Here is a 17,852-nt window from a genome sequence, read left to right as displayed (position 1 = left end):
AATTTGATTCAGCATAAAGCTCTTATATACGTGCAGAGTCCTGTAGACTATATAAATCCATCCTTTGTTAGAGATTTCACATTCAAACCATAGAGATGCCACAGGTGGATGTCTAGAAAGGCCACTCTCTTGCCTCCTGTTTTCAGCTCATGCGAGTGTAAGTGATGAACATTGGTTCTATTCTTTTCCTTCTAGTCATAATCATTTTCTTCTTTTTATTTTGTCCTTTTATTCCATCCCCAGGGCTACTTTTTTTCTTTTTTCTTTTTTGGTCAGCCTGGTGTTTATTATATTTTCTTTTACTTTCTAAGTCTCACTTTGTCATCCTGATAGTGTTAAAATTTGAGATATATACTAGACTGCCCTTGAAATTAGCCTTTGCAATGCTGAGATTAAAGATGTGCACCACCAAAACCAACTTCATTCCCTGTTAGGCAAGTTCTAGTAAGATTTCAAAAAAAGGGAAAGAGGGTATAACTGTATCACGTATAAGCAAACAACTTTTATTTCACAAGGAGAAATTATCCATTTATATGTTAATAATTAATTGTATAAGCAACACATTGTAAAGTGATATTTGATTTTTTTCCAAAAATTCCAATAATGAAGTCTAATATTCTTTTATCTCACCTCCAAAATACAGGTTCACACAAACTGTGAAATTCAGAAGTTATCTACAAAGTGCTCTCTGTGTGTCTAATCAGTCCAGTCTGCTATTGACCTGTTTGCACAACTGAGAAATTAGTAGGCATAGAAGTTAAGCTAGTAATGGCATCATCTGATAACCAAGCTCCATGGTCTGAAATAGACATTCTGAAGTTACTGGAATGCATGAAGAATAATATCCCATCAGATGACTTCAGAGAATTCAAAACCAGCCAGGCCGACCTAGACTGGAGCAAAGTAGCTTTTGGATGTTTTTCAGGAGAAATGTGCAAACAGAAATGGAAGGAGATTTCTTGTAAGTTAAGGAAGTTCCGCACGCTGGCAGAGTTGGTGCGTGAAGCCAAGGAACTTATGAAAAAAACTCACAAAAATAATACAGTCGAGCAACATTCTCACCGGCCCAAAAGACCCTTGACAGCCTATCTGCGCTTTTACAAGGAGCAGCGACCCAAATACTGTGAGATGTACCCTAACTACAGCAATACGCAGCTGACCAAAATCCTGGCTGAAAAATACCGTCAGCTGCCAGCGGAGATAAAGCAGAGATATATCCAGGACTTCAAGAAGGAGCAACAAGAGTTTCAAGAAAAGATGATTCAATTCAAGAAAAAGCATTCTGTTTCAGGGCATCCTCAGAAATCTGTGGTGCCCCAGAGTCACCAAACCAAAGTCTCTAAAAAGTCACAAGGAGCTATGAAGAACATAAAGTCTCTTCGAAAAAGGGAATTTCCCAAAGCATTTTCCTCACACATGAAATTTCAGGGAGAACCCAGGAAACCCCCTATGAATGCATATAACAAATTTCACCAAGATGCATGGTCAAGTCCAGAACTGAGGCATCTGTCCTTTAGGGAACGCTGGGTTGAGATTAGCAGGCTTTGGCATCGTGTCCCAGAAGACCAGAAGGAGCTGTATAGCAGACAGAGTGAGGAGTTACAGAAACAATACTGGGTGGAGCTGGACCTCTGGCTCAAGAGATTGTCTCCTGAGGAATATGCTGCGTACAAAGAGGCCAAGGCCATCTGTGGTAAGCGAAAGAACATGAGCATGTCTGGAGGCAGAAGCCCCAAATTTGGACGAACAGATGATCTGCAGTCCTCCTCAGAGAAAGAGCTTCAAGTAAAGCCTGGAGAGGGAGAGGAGCTGCTGGATTCTGGAACAGATTCCTCAGACATTAATCAAAGTAATAATGGTGGCTTCCAGGCATCCAGGCTGACAGATGAGAGCGAAGAGGAAGACAGGCTGACAGATGAGAGCGAAGAGGAAGACTCTAGCACCTCTTCAGATTCTAGCAGTACAGACGAAGATGATGAAAATCTTCCTCAGGGGAACCCTAATGTTTAGACTCCATTTTAGCCACTTTCATATTGTAAATCGTTGTTTACAACCATCCAAGCAAAACCCAAAACATTCTAGACAGACAGGGAACTGTCCTCTCTGTTTTTGTATTCCCTTGCTTTTCTCTCCTACACTCTTTGCTCTCTATATACAAAGGAGTATAGTTTGGAGAGAAGGGAATGCCATAGTACGGCCTACATCAGATTTCTAGGCTTATGAAGAGACCTGACTGAATAGCATGTATAATCTATTTACATTTTTTGAACTAACTATAAAGTCGGTATTACAAATTAAGCACTGCATATACAACTGGTATAATTTAATTTTAGGAAGGTCTCTTAGTCTTTGCTATTGCAAAGAGTAAATCTCACCTCTGATATTCAGAATAAGTAGAAACACAAACACATAGATATAGATAAATCCTAATTTATGACCTTATCTGATTTGCCTTTAATACAACTTCAATACCACAGTCCTGTAATTACATCGATTAGTGGAATATTAAATATATTGAATGATAACTTCTCACTGATTTTTCTTGTAAATATTCTAAGCTGTTTTCATGAATATTAGCTATACAGCAGTTGTTGTAAACTTTGAGATTTTATATTTGTACTTAAATATTTATTTTGATTGTTTTAGCTCACATATAAGTTTTAAAATATGTACATATTATTAGAGCATTAAGATGTTTTGATAGATATTTAAAATGTATAATGTATAAATCAGGTAAAATGTGTGCATCACTTCATATAGTTGTCGTTTATTTAAGTTGAAATTTACATTTTAAAAATTACAGTACAGTATCACTCACATTTTGGTGAATTATTATTTATTTGTTCTCCCAAGAAAACAATTATCTTCATGAATATTTCACAACATTTCCTATTTCCGTACTTCTCTGGTTTACTTAGGCTTCTAAAAATGTTGGAATAAATATGTATAACAATATCAAAAGATAGTAGTGATGAATTTGTTTCTTTTTATTTAATTAACTAAAATTTACAGGATTTGCTACCATACATTTGTGTTGATTTATGATTCTGATTCAAGCTATAGCATCTACTTATGGAATTTACTTATATAATTTGCTTATTCAATTTAACAACTCAAATGAATGATGTTTATTAATTTTGTCCTATCTTTAATCATATAATGTTGGAATTTCTCTATAGTGTACTCTAGAGATACACAGAGAATAAAAAAGTCAATGGGGACATGTTGAGAACTGTAATTATGGAGGTTGAGAGACCTCACTATCTACTTACTAGTGAGAGTCAGTAGTTGAGTGCAGTTTGCATCTGAAGGCCCAGGAATGAGATTGTGGAATACATTTCAGCATAAGGTCAAATAAAGTAAAATGTCCATGCTGTATTCTGGGTGTCTAGCAACAGCCAGCCTCAAATGGACCCTGCCATCTGTGAGTCACACTAAGAATGGCTTTTGTATCCAGTGCTTACTAGAAGCAGAGGGATTTTTAGGGTTCTTTCCAGAGTTTGGAAGTTTGGCTAGGTGAGGTCTTGCCTTGAGCTCATCCTTCCCTTTATTCCAGTGCAAAAACAAGGTATTTTTTTTATTACTGAGAGTAGGTTTATTTCCCCTCACATACTCTATTGTGAATATGGTTTCCCTTCTCTCTACTCCTACCAGTTTCTACCCAGATCCACTCCAATCCAGGTCTACTTCCCTTTGTTTCTGATTAGAAAACAAGCTTCCAAGGGACAATGACAAAATACCATAAAATGAAACAAACACTATCACATTGGATTTGGACAAGACAAACAAAGGAGACCAAGAGAAGACAAGAATCAGAGGCTCACTTGTGACCACACTCAAAAATCCCATAAAAACACTAAAGTGGAAGTCACAACATGCCTGCAGAGGACACATTCAGACCCATGTAGGTCCTGTGCATGCTGTCTCAGTCTCTGTTAGTTCAGGTGAACTTTGAGTATGTTGATTTAGAGGGAGTTGTATTCTTGTTGTCCTCTACCCACCCACTCTTGTTCCCATACTCCTTCTGCCTCCTCTTCTGTTCTGTTCCCTGAGCTCTCAGGGGAGGGATTTGAGAGAGACATCCCATTTAGGGCTGAATGTACCAAGGAGACAACCTTTTCTTAATGATGATAATGCCCTTAACAATTACAGCCTCTATCTGTGCAATTACATGCCCTATCTGTGTTGTTAAATTTCCTGGTGCTTCCAACCCAAGAGTACACATGGAGGGACCCATGGCCCAGCTGCATGTGCAGCAGAGGAATGCCTTATCTGGCATCAATGTGAGGGGAGGCCCTTAGTCCTGTGAAGGCTTGATATCCAGTGTAGATGAATGCTAGGGCACTGAGGCAAAAGCGAGTGGTTGGGTCAGGGAGTACCCTTATAGGAACAGGGGGAGGGAGGGATAGGTAGAAGGGTTGTAGAGGGGAAATGGGGAAGGGAGATAACATTTGAAATGGAAATAAATAAAATAACCAGTTAAAAAAAATAAAAATTCTTGTGCTCTTATTTGTCTCCTGTAAATTATTTATTTCTTTTTGTATTGCCATATTTTCTCCTTTTTACTCTAGACGGGTGTATGTATTATCAATAATAACCATACCACAGACTCAACATTCTACAGTCTTTTTGTTTGATTTTGAGACAAGTTTTCTGTATTTCATAGCCCTGGCTATCCTTGAACTTGCTATTTAGATCAGTCTTGTCTTAAGCATAGGGAGATACATTTGCTTTTGCCTCCCAAGTGATAGAACCAATGCAGTGTATATCACAGTACCTGCCATCATTATGCATTCTTGACACTTTGTGTGCCTAAAGACATTTGCCCATTACTTTTAAATTTCACACCAGGCAAATTGTTAGACCGAGAGCAGAAGGCAGCTTAGACTCTCTGCCAAAACATGAGAACTCTCCCCAGTCCAGTTATGAGTATTGTTTACTATTGAAATCTACCTCTGAAGGTACAACTCCAAAGTTCCCATTGAACTTAGAACTACAATTTTCCAGGCTCTATGAGAACAGCTTACTTTGCTCTGCTTACAGTGTCCCACCAACTTTAAAGTCCAAAATTTCAAATACTTTCACAATCCTTGGGGCCTGGGGTGGAGAGAACAATAACAACAAAAACAAAAACCCCACCACTACCACTAACAACAAAATCAACAACATGGTTTCTGGTACCAACTTCTGTATTAGTTACTTTTCTGTTTCTATGATATATTACCATGACAAAGGAAAGGTATAGAAGGTCAGAGAGGAATGATCTGTACAACAGTTGTCCTACTTCAGGAAGCTGGAATATTTCTTAAAATGTCCAGGCTTGTTAAATTCCCATATATTTTACTACTCATATTTACTTGTCTCTTTCTCCCTGGCCACCTATAAAGCAGAACCTTATACACCCTTTAACCATGGTTCAATGATTGTACACTATCTTTGCATGTAGTTGTTCCTCTCAACTTTTCAGGGCAAGAAATATACTGGATCCTTTGAGCTTCTTGCATGCTCTTTGGGTGTCCAACCTAAACTGCTGAAAATTCCCATTCTAGACTCCTGAGGCATATTTCAAGAAATGAGTTCTGCTATCTCCACCACAATGACACCTGGAAAGGGACTTGACTGGTGTGTAAGAATGGAACCATGGGCATCCAAGAGCTGTTTCAGAAGTTTTTTTTTTTCTTCTATCAAAATGCCTTGCCGGCAATAAAAATACATAAAATACATACTAAAATGCAAACCAAACCTAAAGTCACATTAAAAAAATTATGGCCCAGTGGTGGTGGCACATGCCTTTAATCCCAGCACTTGGGAGGCAGAGACAGGAGGATTTCTGAGTTTGAGGCCAGCCTGGTCTACAGCGTACAGAGTGAGTTCCAGGACAGCCAGGGCTACACAGAGAAACCCTGTCTCGAAAAACAAAAAACAAAACAAAACAAAACAAAACAAAAAACCCAAAGAAACAAACAGAAGTAAACCATGATAATGGATTTCATCACATTCCCATCATTATTTGGCTCCCTTGCACTGTTTCAACAAATGGAGGGTGTGGCTACTAAAATTATTATTACAGTGGACAATGCAAATGCCACACACATAGTTGATAAAAGGAGCATATCAAAATCTTCCTGAACACGGGGAGCCCACCTAGACATTCCTAAAATATTACAGGACTCTTCAAAAAAAAACATTTAGGGCTGACTTTTTTGTTTATGTTACAAAAGCAATAAAAGAAAAAGTAGTCATTTCTCAGTCAGCAGGTATCCTAATTAAACAATTGGCTTTTGGAAACATTAATATGGGTGTGCAAAAAGTTTTGTTCACATTTTAGACAAAAGAACACTATCAGTGATCACTTCAGAACAAGCCGAATTGTAACACAGCAACACAATGCCTCTTTTTAGCAGTATGAAAAGCACTTAGACTGGCTAAAGAAGCTTGTGTTAATAGTGGGAAGCTAAGACACCCAAGAAAAGGTTGTAACAGTGTCCTGTGGCTCCAAGAATAACAGTAAGTTTAATATGCCCAATTCTGTACCTCTCCCACCAGATTTTGTCAAGCACCATAAGGAGACTCATTGAGTAAATCAATGTCCATCTGATTGAATAAAGATGTACAACCACCTATGGCCTCTGACATTGAAAAATAGCTTCAAGGGTTCTCTCCCAGGTCAGCAATAATCTATGACTATAGCCAGTGGATAAAAGAGTATTTTATCTCTCTCACTGGCAACCCTGGGGTGTGCAGCATTAGACTTGCCAGGTTCTAGAAATGTGGTTCTTACAATTGCAATGGGCATTCAAGCCATGTCTACAGGAATTTGGGGATATAGTGTCCAAGGGACAAGGGGATTTACATTTTGGAGGAATGTAGGCTAAATTAAAAGGGAGTTACTTCTTTTCCTGGTGTAATTGATGAAGACAATAAATAAGAAATTTAAAAATAGTAATATCTTCTAATTATATATCAGTAGAATATTTTTTATTGACAAAGAATGTCCTATTTCTCAATTGATGTTGACTTCAGGTTCCCAAGAACCAAGAGTTTAGAAAGAGAACTAGAGATAAATAGAGGAAACTATCACATCGTATGGCCACAGCCTTTCTTTATCTCTTTATTTAGAGGACAAATCTTTTTCTTTTCTTACCAAGACTGTTGCTGATAATACTTTTATTGTTTTTCCTTTAGGGCCACAAAAATGGCCGAATCAGTCACTACCTTCCATTTTAACTGGTCTTTGATCACCAGTATGGATACAAAAAAGGTCTGAAGTACTAAAACAGCGAGATGAAAAACATACGAGACCCATATGAACATTTGTAGCAGATATTTCTGTGAAATATGGAGAACAAATTGTTGTCTAATATAAAAGTTACTATCTTTCAATAAAATTAAGGTACCTGTGCTTCTAAGACTGGAAAAAAGTTTAAGATGGTTTTGAGTTTTGTAGGTTTGGTACAGGATAGCCAAATTTATAGAAATGAAAACTGGGAATTTCCCAATAAACATCCATGGTATTTTTTTTTTTTTTAGACAGGGTTTCTCTATATAGCCTTGGCTGTCCTAGAACTCAATATGTAGACCAGGCTGACCTGGAACTCAGAAATCCGCCTGACTCATCCATACTATTCTTATCATATGGTTTGTCTCATTCCCCTATTTGAGTTGTCAGTGGCAATTGTTGTGGTGAGAAATTGTAACATCTTAATATGTTGGTACATAACTAATTGGATGGCCTAACTACTTGGGAGAGCCTAGTAATCCTTGGTTTTATTGAACCTTAATGTACTCTCAGGCAAGGAATTTCTGAAACGATCTTACAAACTCAGTTTTCAAAAAGACAGAAGAGATCAAATTTTTGTAGCCTTTAATCCAAGAACTCAAGAAGCAGAAACAGATGAATTTCTGTAAAATTGGGATCAGTTTGTTCTCAGAACAAGAACAAGACTAGCTTCCACACAGTAAGATGCTCTGTATTCGTAAGCATTCTCTAGAGGAACAGAAATGATAGAATAATCAAAATATATTTTTAATGGATATTTATTTATTTATTTGGTTTTTCAAGAGAAGTTTTTTTCTGTGTAGTCCTGATTGTCTTAAAATTCATTCTGTAGACATGACAAGCCTCAGACTCAGAAATCTACCTGCCTCTGCTTCCCAGGTGCTAGATTAAAGGCATGTGCCACTATGCCTGGCATACAACGGGATTTATTAGCAAGACTTCCCACACTGTGGTCTGATTAGACCAACAGAAATTGTCTTCCAAAAGAAAGGGCAAGAATACAATAGTTGTTGAGTGGTTCAGTGAGTTTGAATGCCTCAGCTGATCTTCAGTATTCACTGGAATTGTGAAGTAGTCTTGTAGTGCCAAGGAAGTGTTAGTGAACCCCAAAATACAGACAGGAGCCAATCTGAGGCAACCACATGGGGGCCATTATTAAAGCTCAAGCTTGGGCTCTGCCCATTGCCAACATATAGGATTGTTTTGCTGGAGAGGAGCCCCAAATATCTATCAGGTAATGTTTTATAGCAAATGGGAGTGAGAGTGTGTCTAGCCTGACACGCATATAATTAAAGAGCTACTGTGGCCTTTAACATAATTGGCTGCTGCTGGAAGTAAAACCTTAATCTTAACTTTTTCTTCCCTCTGCATTGGTGTGTGTTTGTTAGGCAGGGTGCTGACTTGTGGATTAAACTGGAAATGCTGGATTTGTTGGCAGAGATTAACCTGGAGAGGCAGGACTTGTTGCAGTTAGCCTAGCAACTGGAGCTATGCTCAGGTTTTGTTGGGGGTTAATTTACAAACTAGTGCTAGATACAAGCATGTTAGTTTACCTGAGTTTAACTTCTCTAAAATGGAGTATGAACTTAAAAGTCTTGGTATCTCAGTCACTAACACCAGATAAGAAATGCCTCAGGAGGAGCATACATTAACTTGTCAATGAGAGTGAGGAAAAGAATGAGAGTTAGGAAAAAGCAAAAGCTTTCTTCAATGTCCTTTTATGTGTCCTCTTACCAAAAGTTGGGATACAGATTAATTTAGGCTTGGTCTTACAACCTCAAATAATCAGATCAAGCAAGATCCATTTCTGGGAGGTGGTGGCCTCATGTCTTTCATTCCTGCACTCAGGAGGCAGAGTCAGACTTACTTCTGAGTTCAAGGCTAGCCTGATCTACCTTGTGAGTTCCAGAACATTCAGGGCTACACACAAAAACCTTGTCTTTAAAATCAAAGAAACAAAAAATGCAAGAATAATCCATTATAGTTTTGTCAAGATGCTTGGGTTTTGGTTGATTCCAGATGTGGTCAAATGACAACCAAAATTAGCCATCAGATTCACTCTAAAAAACTGAAAAGGACAGAAAGAGTGGGAAGATGGGTTCTTAGCAATGCTTTGAGATATAACCTGAGAGTTACCAAAATATGACACATATTTAATAATACTAAGACACAATTGAATTACCTTGAGAAGCTCACACTCAGTTCTCTGAACATCTCTCCTTCTCTTAAACTGTGTGCTTAAACTATGTTAAATATAGTTTATAAAAAAAGTTTGGCACATGCCTTCAATCCCAACATTTAGGATGCAGAGGTAGGCAGATCTCTGGTCTGTATGTGTTCCAGGACAGTTGAGGTCACAGAGGGAGACACTGTCAAAACAAAACAAAAAACAAAAAACAAAAAACAAAAAACAAAAAAAAAGGAAAAGGGTATGTTAGCTGTCTTTGGCAATCCCACAATCCTCCTCTGGGGTGAGTAATGCCTCACTTTTTTTTATAATTCCTGTGCTTAAAATCTGTATTAAAACCTCTTTCAATAAACTGCAGCCATGTTTCATACTAGCTTGTCCTGAACCTATCTTTTGAGCTGAACCCAAGTATGCTGTATTTGCTGGTGTCAAGTACTCTGAAAACAAATGCCTCAGGCACAAACATAACAGATTGTATCAGTCATTGCCTCTGTTGACATCAGAGCAATGTTGGATACCTTCCCCTCACAATTCAATAACCAAAAATGTATCCCGGCATCATAAAGTGTCTTCATAGTAGGTGAGGTCACTCTGCTTGGTTCAAACCTAGAGACTCCTTATTTCACATTTCTGGGATAGACAGTCCTATCTGTGGTGAAGACAATGGCTAGCTGTAAATCGGGTGCTGACACCTAGAGCTGTGTCTTTACTCTAAAAGAATGTAAGGCATCACCTAGAGTGCAACCTTTTCTCAAAGAAAGAAACAAGGAAAATGGAGGTACTTAACTGATACAAGACAGTTCCTGAGGCATAGTGGCCATGAAAAACTTATGCCTAGGCAAGGGGTAGTACATGCCTTTAATCCCAGGGGACTAAGGCAAGGAGATCTCTGAGTTCAAGCTCAGCCTGGGATCAAACATATCCCAGATCCAGGCATGGTGGCACACACCTTTAATCTGGGCCACACCTTCTGCCAGAGGCCTATATAAGGACATTGGAAGAAGTAAGGTTCAATGTTCTTCCCAGCTCTCATTTCCTTGCCAGCACATCTGTTGGAAGCTACTTCTATGGTGGGCCAGCTGAAACAACTAGCCTTGTAGGACTAGAACTACTAGATTCTTGGACTTCCAATTCACAGCTGACTGTTGTTCTGGAATTGAACTACAAACTGTAAGTCATCATAATAATTTCCCTCAATATGGAAAGACATTCCATGCTTTCTGTGACTCTAGAGAACCCTAAGACAGGACCCCATTTGACTTGAAATCTGTGGTGACCTTGTATATGGTATTCTAGTTCCTGTGAGTTCAAATGTGCAACAGTAATGCTGTGGCTGGAAAACAGGATACTTAGAGTCATCCATTTCCCTGTGACTCCTGTACTCTTTCTACCTCCTCTCCTGTGTGAGTATGTCTATTTTGAGGAACATTAAAATAGCTATGTCTACTTAGCTTTGAGTCCATTTGCTTGGAATGTCATTATCTATCCTTAGACCCTAAGATAATATCTACTGATAATGGTGGGGTGTGCTTCTTGAATGCAGCAGAAAGACAGATTCTGTTTCTAATTGAATTTTCTAGTCTGTGACTTTTGTCGGGGAATTGAGACAATTAATATTGAGAGTTATCAATGAGTAATGTATTCCTGTTATTTTTGTTTTTATGATGTGGAGCTAGTCCCACTTTTTTTGTTTGTTTGTTTACTGGTCTGGGATTGTTTGTTTTATTAGGTATGGTGTAGTTCCAGGGATATGTGAGCAATCTCCCCCCCCCCCTAAAATATTCAATCTAAGTCAATCACAGTAAGTCCTTTTTATTTTAGCTAGGTAGGGCCCCTCAGGGCACCATAGAACCAATGTCATGCAGGATGTATTTTTGTTATGAGGAGCCCCAAATGTCTATCAGGGCAAGACTTTATAGTAAGCAGGAAACAGAATTGCCTGGTGCTGAGAGTCATATCATAAATTTAATTTCTATTTTCCTCTGTATTGGTAGTCCTTAGGCAGGGGCTGAGCTGATAGCCTCAGAGTGTAGATCTGTTTGTGGTAATAACCTTGGAAAGGTCATTGTTGTTCAGGGTGTAACCTGGAGACACAGGTCTTGTTGGGGATGAGCCTTGAAATGGGAGCTAGGTTTGGGTTTTGTTCCTGTTAAGTATGTAACTAATGTTAGGTACAGGCCTGTTAGTTTACCTGACTTAAAACTTAGATCAGAATCTCTAAAATGGAGTCTGAATATAAAGATTTGACCTCTCAATGTTTAGCTCTTCAAACTGAAGGTTTTGTTTTTTAGTTTGTTGTTGTTGTTGATGTTGGTTTTTGTTTTTTTTTTTTTTTTTGTAAAGCTGGATTTGTAGATAGATATTGCTTAAATTTCATTTTACCTTAAAATGTTTATTTTCCTCATCTATTATGATCGATAGTTTTGATGGGTATAGTAGTCTGAGCTAGAAGGTGTGATCTCTTAGAGTTTGTAAAATATCTACCCAGGCCCTTCTGACTTTCAGTGTATCCATTCAGAAGTCAGATGCTATTCTCTAATAAGTTTGCCTTCATATGTTACTTTTTTCTCCCACTGCAGCTTTTAATATTCATGATTTGTTCTGGTACATTTAGTATTTTTATTATGTGTTGTGAGAAATTACTTGTACGTTTTATTAAGTGTTTGGGTTGCTTTTTGTATCTTGATAATCCTCTCCTTCTTAAGGTTCTAAAAACTGTCTGATAGAATTTTTGTCGAAAGTATTTTCTGTGCCTTTGACCTTGTTTTATTTCTTCCATTATTAGGATCAAAAATAAGATTACATGTTTTTCAAAAGATATATCATTAGACGTGGATTTTTTAAATTGTTTGTATTCAGGTGTTTAAAAGATTAATGACTTAGTTATTAGGGTAAGAACATAGATGTGTATATAATTATATCATGTTTATATAGAGAAAAGTAAAATATGTAACTCTAGCTGGGCATTGGTTGTACATGCATTTAAATTCAGTACGCAGGAGGTAAAAGCAAGCAGATCTCTGAGTAGAGGCCAGCTGGGTCTACAGAGTGAGTTTCAGGACAGCAGAGGTACACAGAGAAACTATATCTGAACAGCCAAATATGTATATAATTCTAAATTCAATTAAATCAATATTGACAAAGGGTTCATAAGTGGTTATGATTTGAGCATGATTTATCAGGAATGACATGAAATTTTCTCTTTTAATACCTATGTATTATATTAACAAATCTATATATGTATTTCTATAAAGTCTATAGTAATTGTTTCAAGTATTCTATTGATAAGCTTTCTAATTTAAAATTTGGTTTGTTTATTTGAGAAAGGGTCTCAGGAGGGAGGAGGTGGAGCTTGCTTTTAATCCCACACTTGAAAGGCAGAGGCAGGAGGATTTCTGAGTTTGAGGCCAGCCCGGTCTACAGAGTGAGTTCCAGGAGAGCCAGGGATACACAGAGAAACCATGTCTTGACAAAAAAGAGATAGAGAGAGAGAGAGAAAACAAAAAGAGGTGGGGGAGGGAGAGGAGAAAGGGTTTCAAAAGGTACCTCTGGCTTATCCACTCAGATCTGTCAGTCATTCCCTCCACAGTGCTGGTCTTAAAGGAGTGTACCACCACTCCCAACCCTGAGGAACATAAAAATATTCTCTAACTTTATCCTGCACAAAATTGATCACTTGGTATGGCCATGCACACCTTTAATTCCCACACTGGGATGACAGAAGCAGGAGGTCCTGTGAGTTCCAGGCTAGTCTAAGCTCCACAGCAAGAAAGTATCTTAAACTATAAATATGTCTATACAGACACATTTATTTCTATTCTTTTAGAATGTATTTGGAGCTGTTAAACCATAGAGAAAAAAATAGATGATATATAATATTGATACAAAAACTTTGGTGAGATGATGTTTATGCTGGGTAGATTAGTTGTGTCTTTGTTCTGTATGCATAGATCAAAATATTCATTCTTTATAGACAATTTTTTTGTGGTTTTTTGTTTTGTTTTTGTTTTGGAGACAGGGTTTCTCTGTGTAATCATTTTGGATGTCCTTGAAATAGCTCAGTTGAGCAGGCTGTCCTCAAACTCAGAGGCACACTAGCTCCTACCTCCCAAGTTTTGGGGATTAAAGGTGAATGCATCATGCCTGGCTTATAAACAGCTTTTTAAAGAGACTATTGTCACCTCATTTAAAAGTTTATTTCTCTATTAACAGTATCAATAATATTTTTGCTTTTGGTTAAAGACTTAGTATTATCAAATTTCATGGGTATGAGAGAGGATCTTCCATGGATTGCCAATTGATCATTTTATCCACATAAGTAAACTCTACTGCCCAGTTTATGCATGGTTTGGAATATGTATTAAATGATTCACTCCCTGAGAGTTTTATACTCATTGGTTTATCTGTGGGTTAGATTATATGATAATTTGCTTATCTCTCTCTTTTATTTATTAAAAAAAGGATTAGGTGAGAGACAGACATTGCCATTTCCAGCAACTCAAGCCTTGTCCGCATCTCTGACATTGAGTCTTTAGGACAAACTATACAACCATGGAGGGGCCTTCGGGAAGCTCAGTCTCAAGCCAGCCTTTCATAGTGAGTACACAGTTCACATTGATTGTGGAATATCCACCCTTGTTTTTGTTTTCTTTGTATTTAAACCTCCTTAATTTAGTGCATTGTTCTACTTGACATAAGTTGGTGTCCTGTGGACAGCTATTAACTACTTGTTAGTATTTGGTGGAAGAAATGTACTTCAAAAGACCATAATGACAAGGCTTTGCTCTGTGAAATTCATTGTTGGATGACTTTTATCTTTGTATGAACATCTAGTGTTCTTGTACAAACTTAATGTATTCCTGCACTAGTGATGCCAGTGAGTCACCGAGGTAGGTTTGAAGCATCAGCACACAATGAACATAAGAAAGAAAAGAGTATCATCCTTCAAGGAAAATGGAGGGAATCTGCATGTAACTGCTTTGATAGAGACCCTCAACTTCCTATCCTTGATAGTCACATGAGCTAGATGTCCTAAAAGCCTGGTAAATAGAGTGCTTATTGCAGCAGTCTTAAGGAGCTAGCCCATGCTGTGATTTGAGACCTATTTATTCAGAGAAAAGGGATGCTAGAAGATCCATAAACTAAAAAAGAAGTCTCCATAAACATGTAGTATATTTCATCCTGTGTTTAAACTTCACTTTGTTTTCAAAGGGAAGACTCACAAGAAGTATGTTACCCTACAAATTACAGAAGAGAAGAGAGACCCTGCTTGCCCAGATCAAGATAAAGACCAAGGCCAAACACAGATCTGGTGCTGCTCCCAAAGATCCTGTGAGGTTGACTAGTTGCATCTTCCCACGTCCTGTGACTGTAATAACTTCACACCCTGAGAATAAGACCAGGTACAGGAAAGACGAAGAAAAGCTGAAGAAACCCCAGCAGCTCTGTGCATTAAAGAGACTGCAGAAACATAAAGCTGAAGACAGTGAAGCTTCATTTCCATTGAAGCTTACAAACCCTATAGAAAGGATTGCACAGGGAATGCAGGATAAAGCCAATGACCAAAGCAGTGTTGAAGATCAACTCAATCCTGGAGAAGGCACCTCTGTCCAACCCCCATGCTTGGAAAACACTGAGCAAGTAGATCTTCAGGTGTCACCATCTTTCTCCAGTCAAGGGGTAACACTGCCATTGCCTCTTCATCTGTTACCATCTTACTGCATACAAAAAGTAACAACTTCAGACATTTTGAAACAGATCTGGAAGGTAAAGAAAGCCAGGAAGAGACTGGCAGAGGCCTTGGAGGCAGACAGGCTTGCCAGACAGGCTGAGAACATGAAGGAACAAAGATAGAGACCTGTTGTGGCCTCTGAAAGTTCTTGAAGAAACATTTTTTTGTTTGTTTTGGTTTTTCAAGACAGGGTTTCCAGATGTAATCCTGGTTGTTCTGGAATCATGTCTCTGCCTCCATGGTGTTGAGTTTTAGGACAAGTGCCACCATCACCCAGCATGTATGTTACTTGTATTTCTTTAGGTAACAAATTTAATGTACTCAAGTCATTCCCTTTTAAGCTTTTGGCAAGGCATAAAATGTAATCAATAGTGTTTTAAATAAAAGTGTTTCCAGTTTGGATAGAAAAGGATGTAAGAGAATTCATGTGCAACTACCTTTTGGTCAGTTGTGATCCACAGTAAAACTCTGGGATAGCAACCCACATAGCAAAGGGAACACCTTATTTTATAGAACTTAGATGAGAAGGGTCTATGTATCTGGCAGCTAGCTTTGTGAAGCTACTAGGTGGTTACAAAAGCTTAACTTAGGCTAAGCAGGATTTGTGGCCTTGAGGCCTTGAATTTGATATTCTGTTGCTCCCTACCATGGAACTGCTGCTTGCTAGGTGTTTAAGACTGGACCTCTGGTTGCCTCAGGCCTGTGAAGGGAGAGAAGAATCAGCAGGTATGCTAACCCCCTCTGTACAGCTGTCTCTATGATTTAACAAGGAGATCCATCCGTTCATATTAGTTTTACTGGGAGAAGAGTTCTTTAGTCAAAATTGTTCAATTTCAGGTTACAATTTTTAAAAGTTTGGTCATTATAGGAGTCTCACTATGTGGGCCAGGTAGGCCTTGAATTTGATGGTTCTGTTATAGCTTGGTTGGTGACCCATGTGCTGCAGCTTCCTATGCCATTGTCTTGGGGCTTGTTTGTTTTTGTGGAACTCTCTGTTGCAATCCTAAATGACCAATAAAGGTTGCCATTTTAAATTCAAGTCCAGAGAATCTTTTCAGTTATAGTAATTTAATATCATACTAGCTCTCTCTATCATGAGCTACTCCTTCATGTCCTATAGCTAATTTTAAAACAAATTCATTTTTCATGAATTACATAAGAATTAAATAAGGTTATTTGCATGCAAGACCATAACAGCTGTGTGTGGTAGCACACACCTTTGATCCCAGCAGTGGCAGGTAGATCCCTGTGAGTTTGTGGCCAATGTGATCTGCCAAGCTGGTCCTAGGAGAGAAATACCTGACTCCAAAACCCAATAATGGACTTTGACATGTTTCCTTATTCCCTACTACCACACTATGCTTCTTGTTCTACAGATCTTTTCCCTCCAGTCAGTTCCACTTCATCTTTTAAGTTCCCATTACATTTATGATTCTATATAGCAATAAAGTCTAGGGTTCACAAAACATGTTTTTGAGGCTTAAGTATCAAGAAGACGTTTTTCAGTGACACACCTTGATATCAGGGCCAATGCCTTCATCCCCACTTCAGCTATATCTTCCTAGATATAAATGAATTGTTTAATATGATGAATCAGAGCCAATGGAACAGCACAGTGTCCCAAGGAGGAGAGTTTGAATAACCAGGAAGGGAAAATAGCCATGTAGATGTAATGCAGTACTTATTCATGGTTAATTTGTTTAGACAGTGAACTATAAGGCATTTTGATAGAAGTAAAAAAAAAAAAAAAAACACTTCTGAAACAATTCTTGGATGCCCATGAAGTCATTTCCAAAGTTCATTAGGTCCTGGAGACTTTGTCCTAATTAATGGATGAATGCATGAATACATTCAAAATCTATCTGAATAGAAGTAGATTGCTAGAGGTTTATTTTGAATATTACATTTTATTTTGTTGGCTTGGCTTGGCTTGGCTTGGATTTTTATTTTGAGATAGCATTTCTCTGTGTAGCCCTGGCTGTCCTGGAACTCACTTTGTAGACCAGGCTGGCCTGGAAGTTAGAGATCTACCTACCTCTGCCTCCCAAGTGCTGGGGTTAAAGGCAAGTTTCACTGCTGCTAGGCTTGAAGATTACATCTTGATAATAGGTCCTATCTCTTAACCTCTGACTCCTAAGCTTCACTAAGTGATCCTCTCTTACCTATACAATATATTCCCAACCTTTTGACATTGGGATGTTATTTTTTACACAGCTCTTATTTAAGAACTGCAACTGACTTTTGTAAATGCATTAGAAAGTATTTTAAGTAACTTTGGAATTTTATGATGGACTGAATTCATAGTTTTTCTCAGCTACATGTGCTTGCATATTGCCCTTGGTCCATAGGTTGGACACAGCTGTCAGTGATCATACACTGCTCCTATGATGCTTTGTCACACCACAGGTCAGGAACAATAGAGATCTAATTATATGTTTGAACTTCTGAAAATGCTCTAATGATTTACATTCTCCATTGAACCATTTTAAAATACATATATATATATATTTGTTACAGTAGAAATGTTGTGCATTTTTGCAAGCCTAAAAAGACCACCAAAGAGCCAACTCTGATGTAATCACATAAGGTTTTCTTTATTAAAAGCTCAAACTTGCACTCTGCCAACCCTGAAAAAAGCAACACAGGAAGGTTAG

At 38.1% G+C, this 17,852-nt stretch overlaps 2 protein-coding genes across 2 annotated transcripts; both read left to right on the top strand.

The window, feature by feature from the left end:
- The first annotated feature begins 768 nt into the window (after positions 1 to 768).
- Positions 769 to 2,010, top strand: Ubtfl1 (upstream binding transcription factor like 1). The gene has a single exon (XM_076925894.1). The coding sequence runs from the start codon at positions 769 to 771 to the stop codon at positions 2,008 to 2,010; it is 1,242 nt and encodes a 413-aa protein (XP_076782009.1).
- A 12,008-nt stretch (positions 2,011 to 14,018) lies between these two features.
- LOC143439557 (methyl-CpG-binding domain protein 3-like 2B) lies at positions 14,019 to 15,320 on the top strand. Its single transcript, XM_076925914.1, has 2 exons — positions 14,019 to 14,063; positions 14,679 to 15,320. The coding sequence occupies exons 1-2, from the start codon at positions 14,019 to 14,021 to the stop codon at positions 15,318 to 15,320; spliced, it is 687 nt and encodes a 228-aa protein (XP_076782029.1).
- Positions 15,321 to 17,852: the final 2,532 nt, after the last annotated feature.

This window comes from Arvicanthis niloticus, chromosome 27 (assembly GCF_011762505.2).
Source record: "Arvicanthis niloticus isolate mArvNil1 chromosome 27, mArvNil1.pat.X, whole genome shotgun sequence".
Classification (NCBI taxonomy): Eukaryota; Metazoa; Chordata; class Mammalia; order Rodentia; family Muridae; genus Arvicanthis; species Arvicanthis niloticus.
The sequence above is the reverse complement of the archived record's forward strand: the minus strand, read 5'-3'. Positions and strand labels throughout refer to the sequence as shown.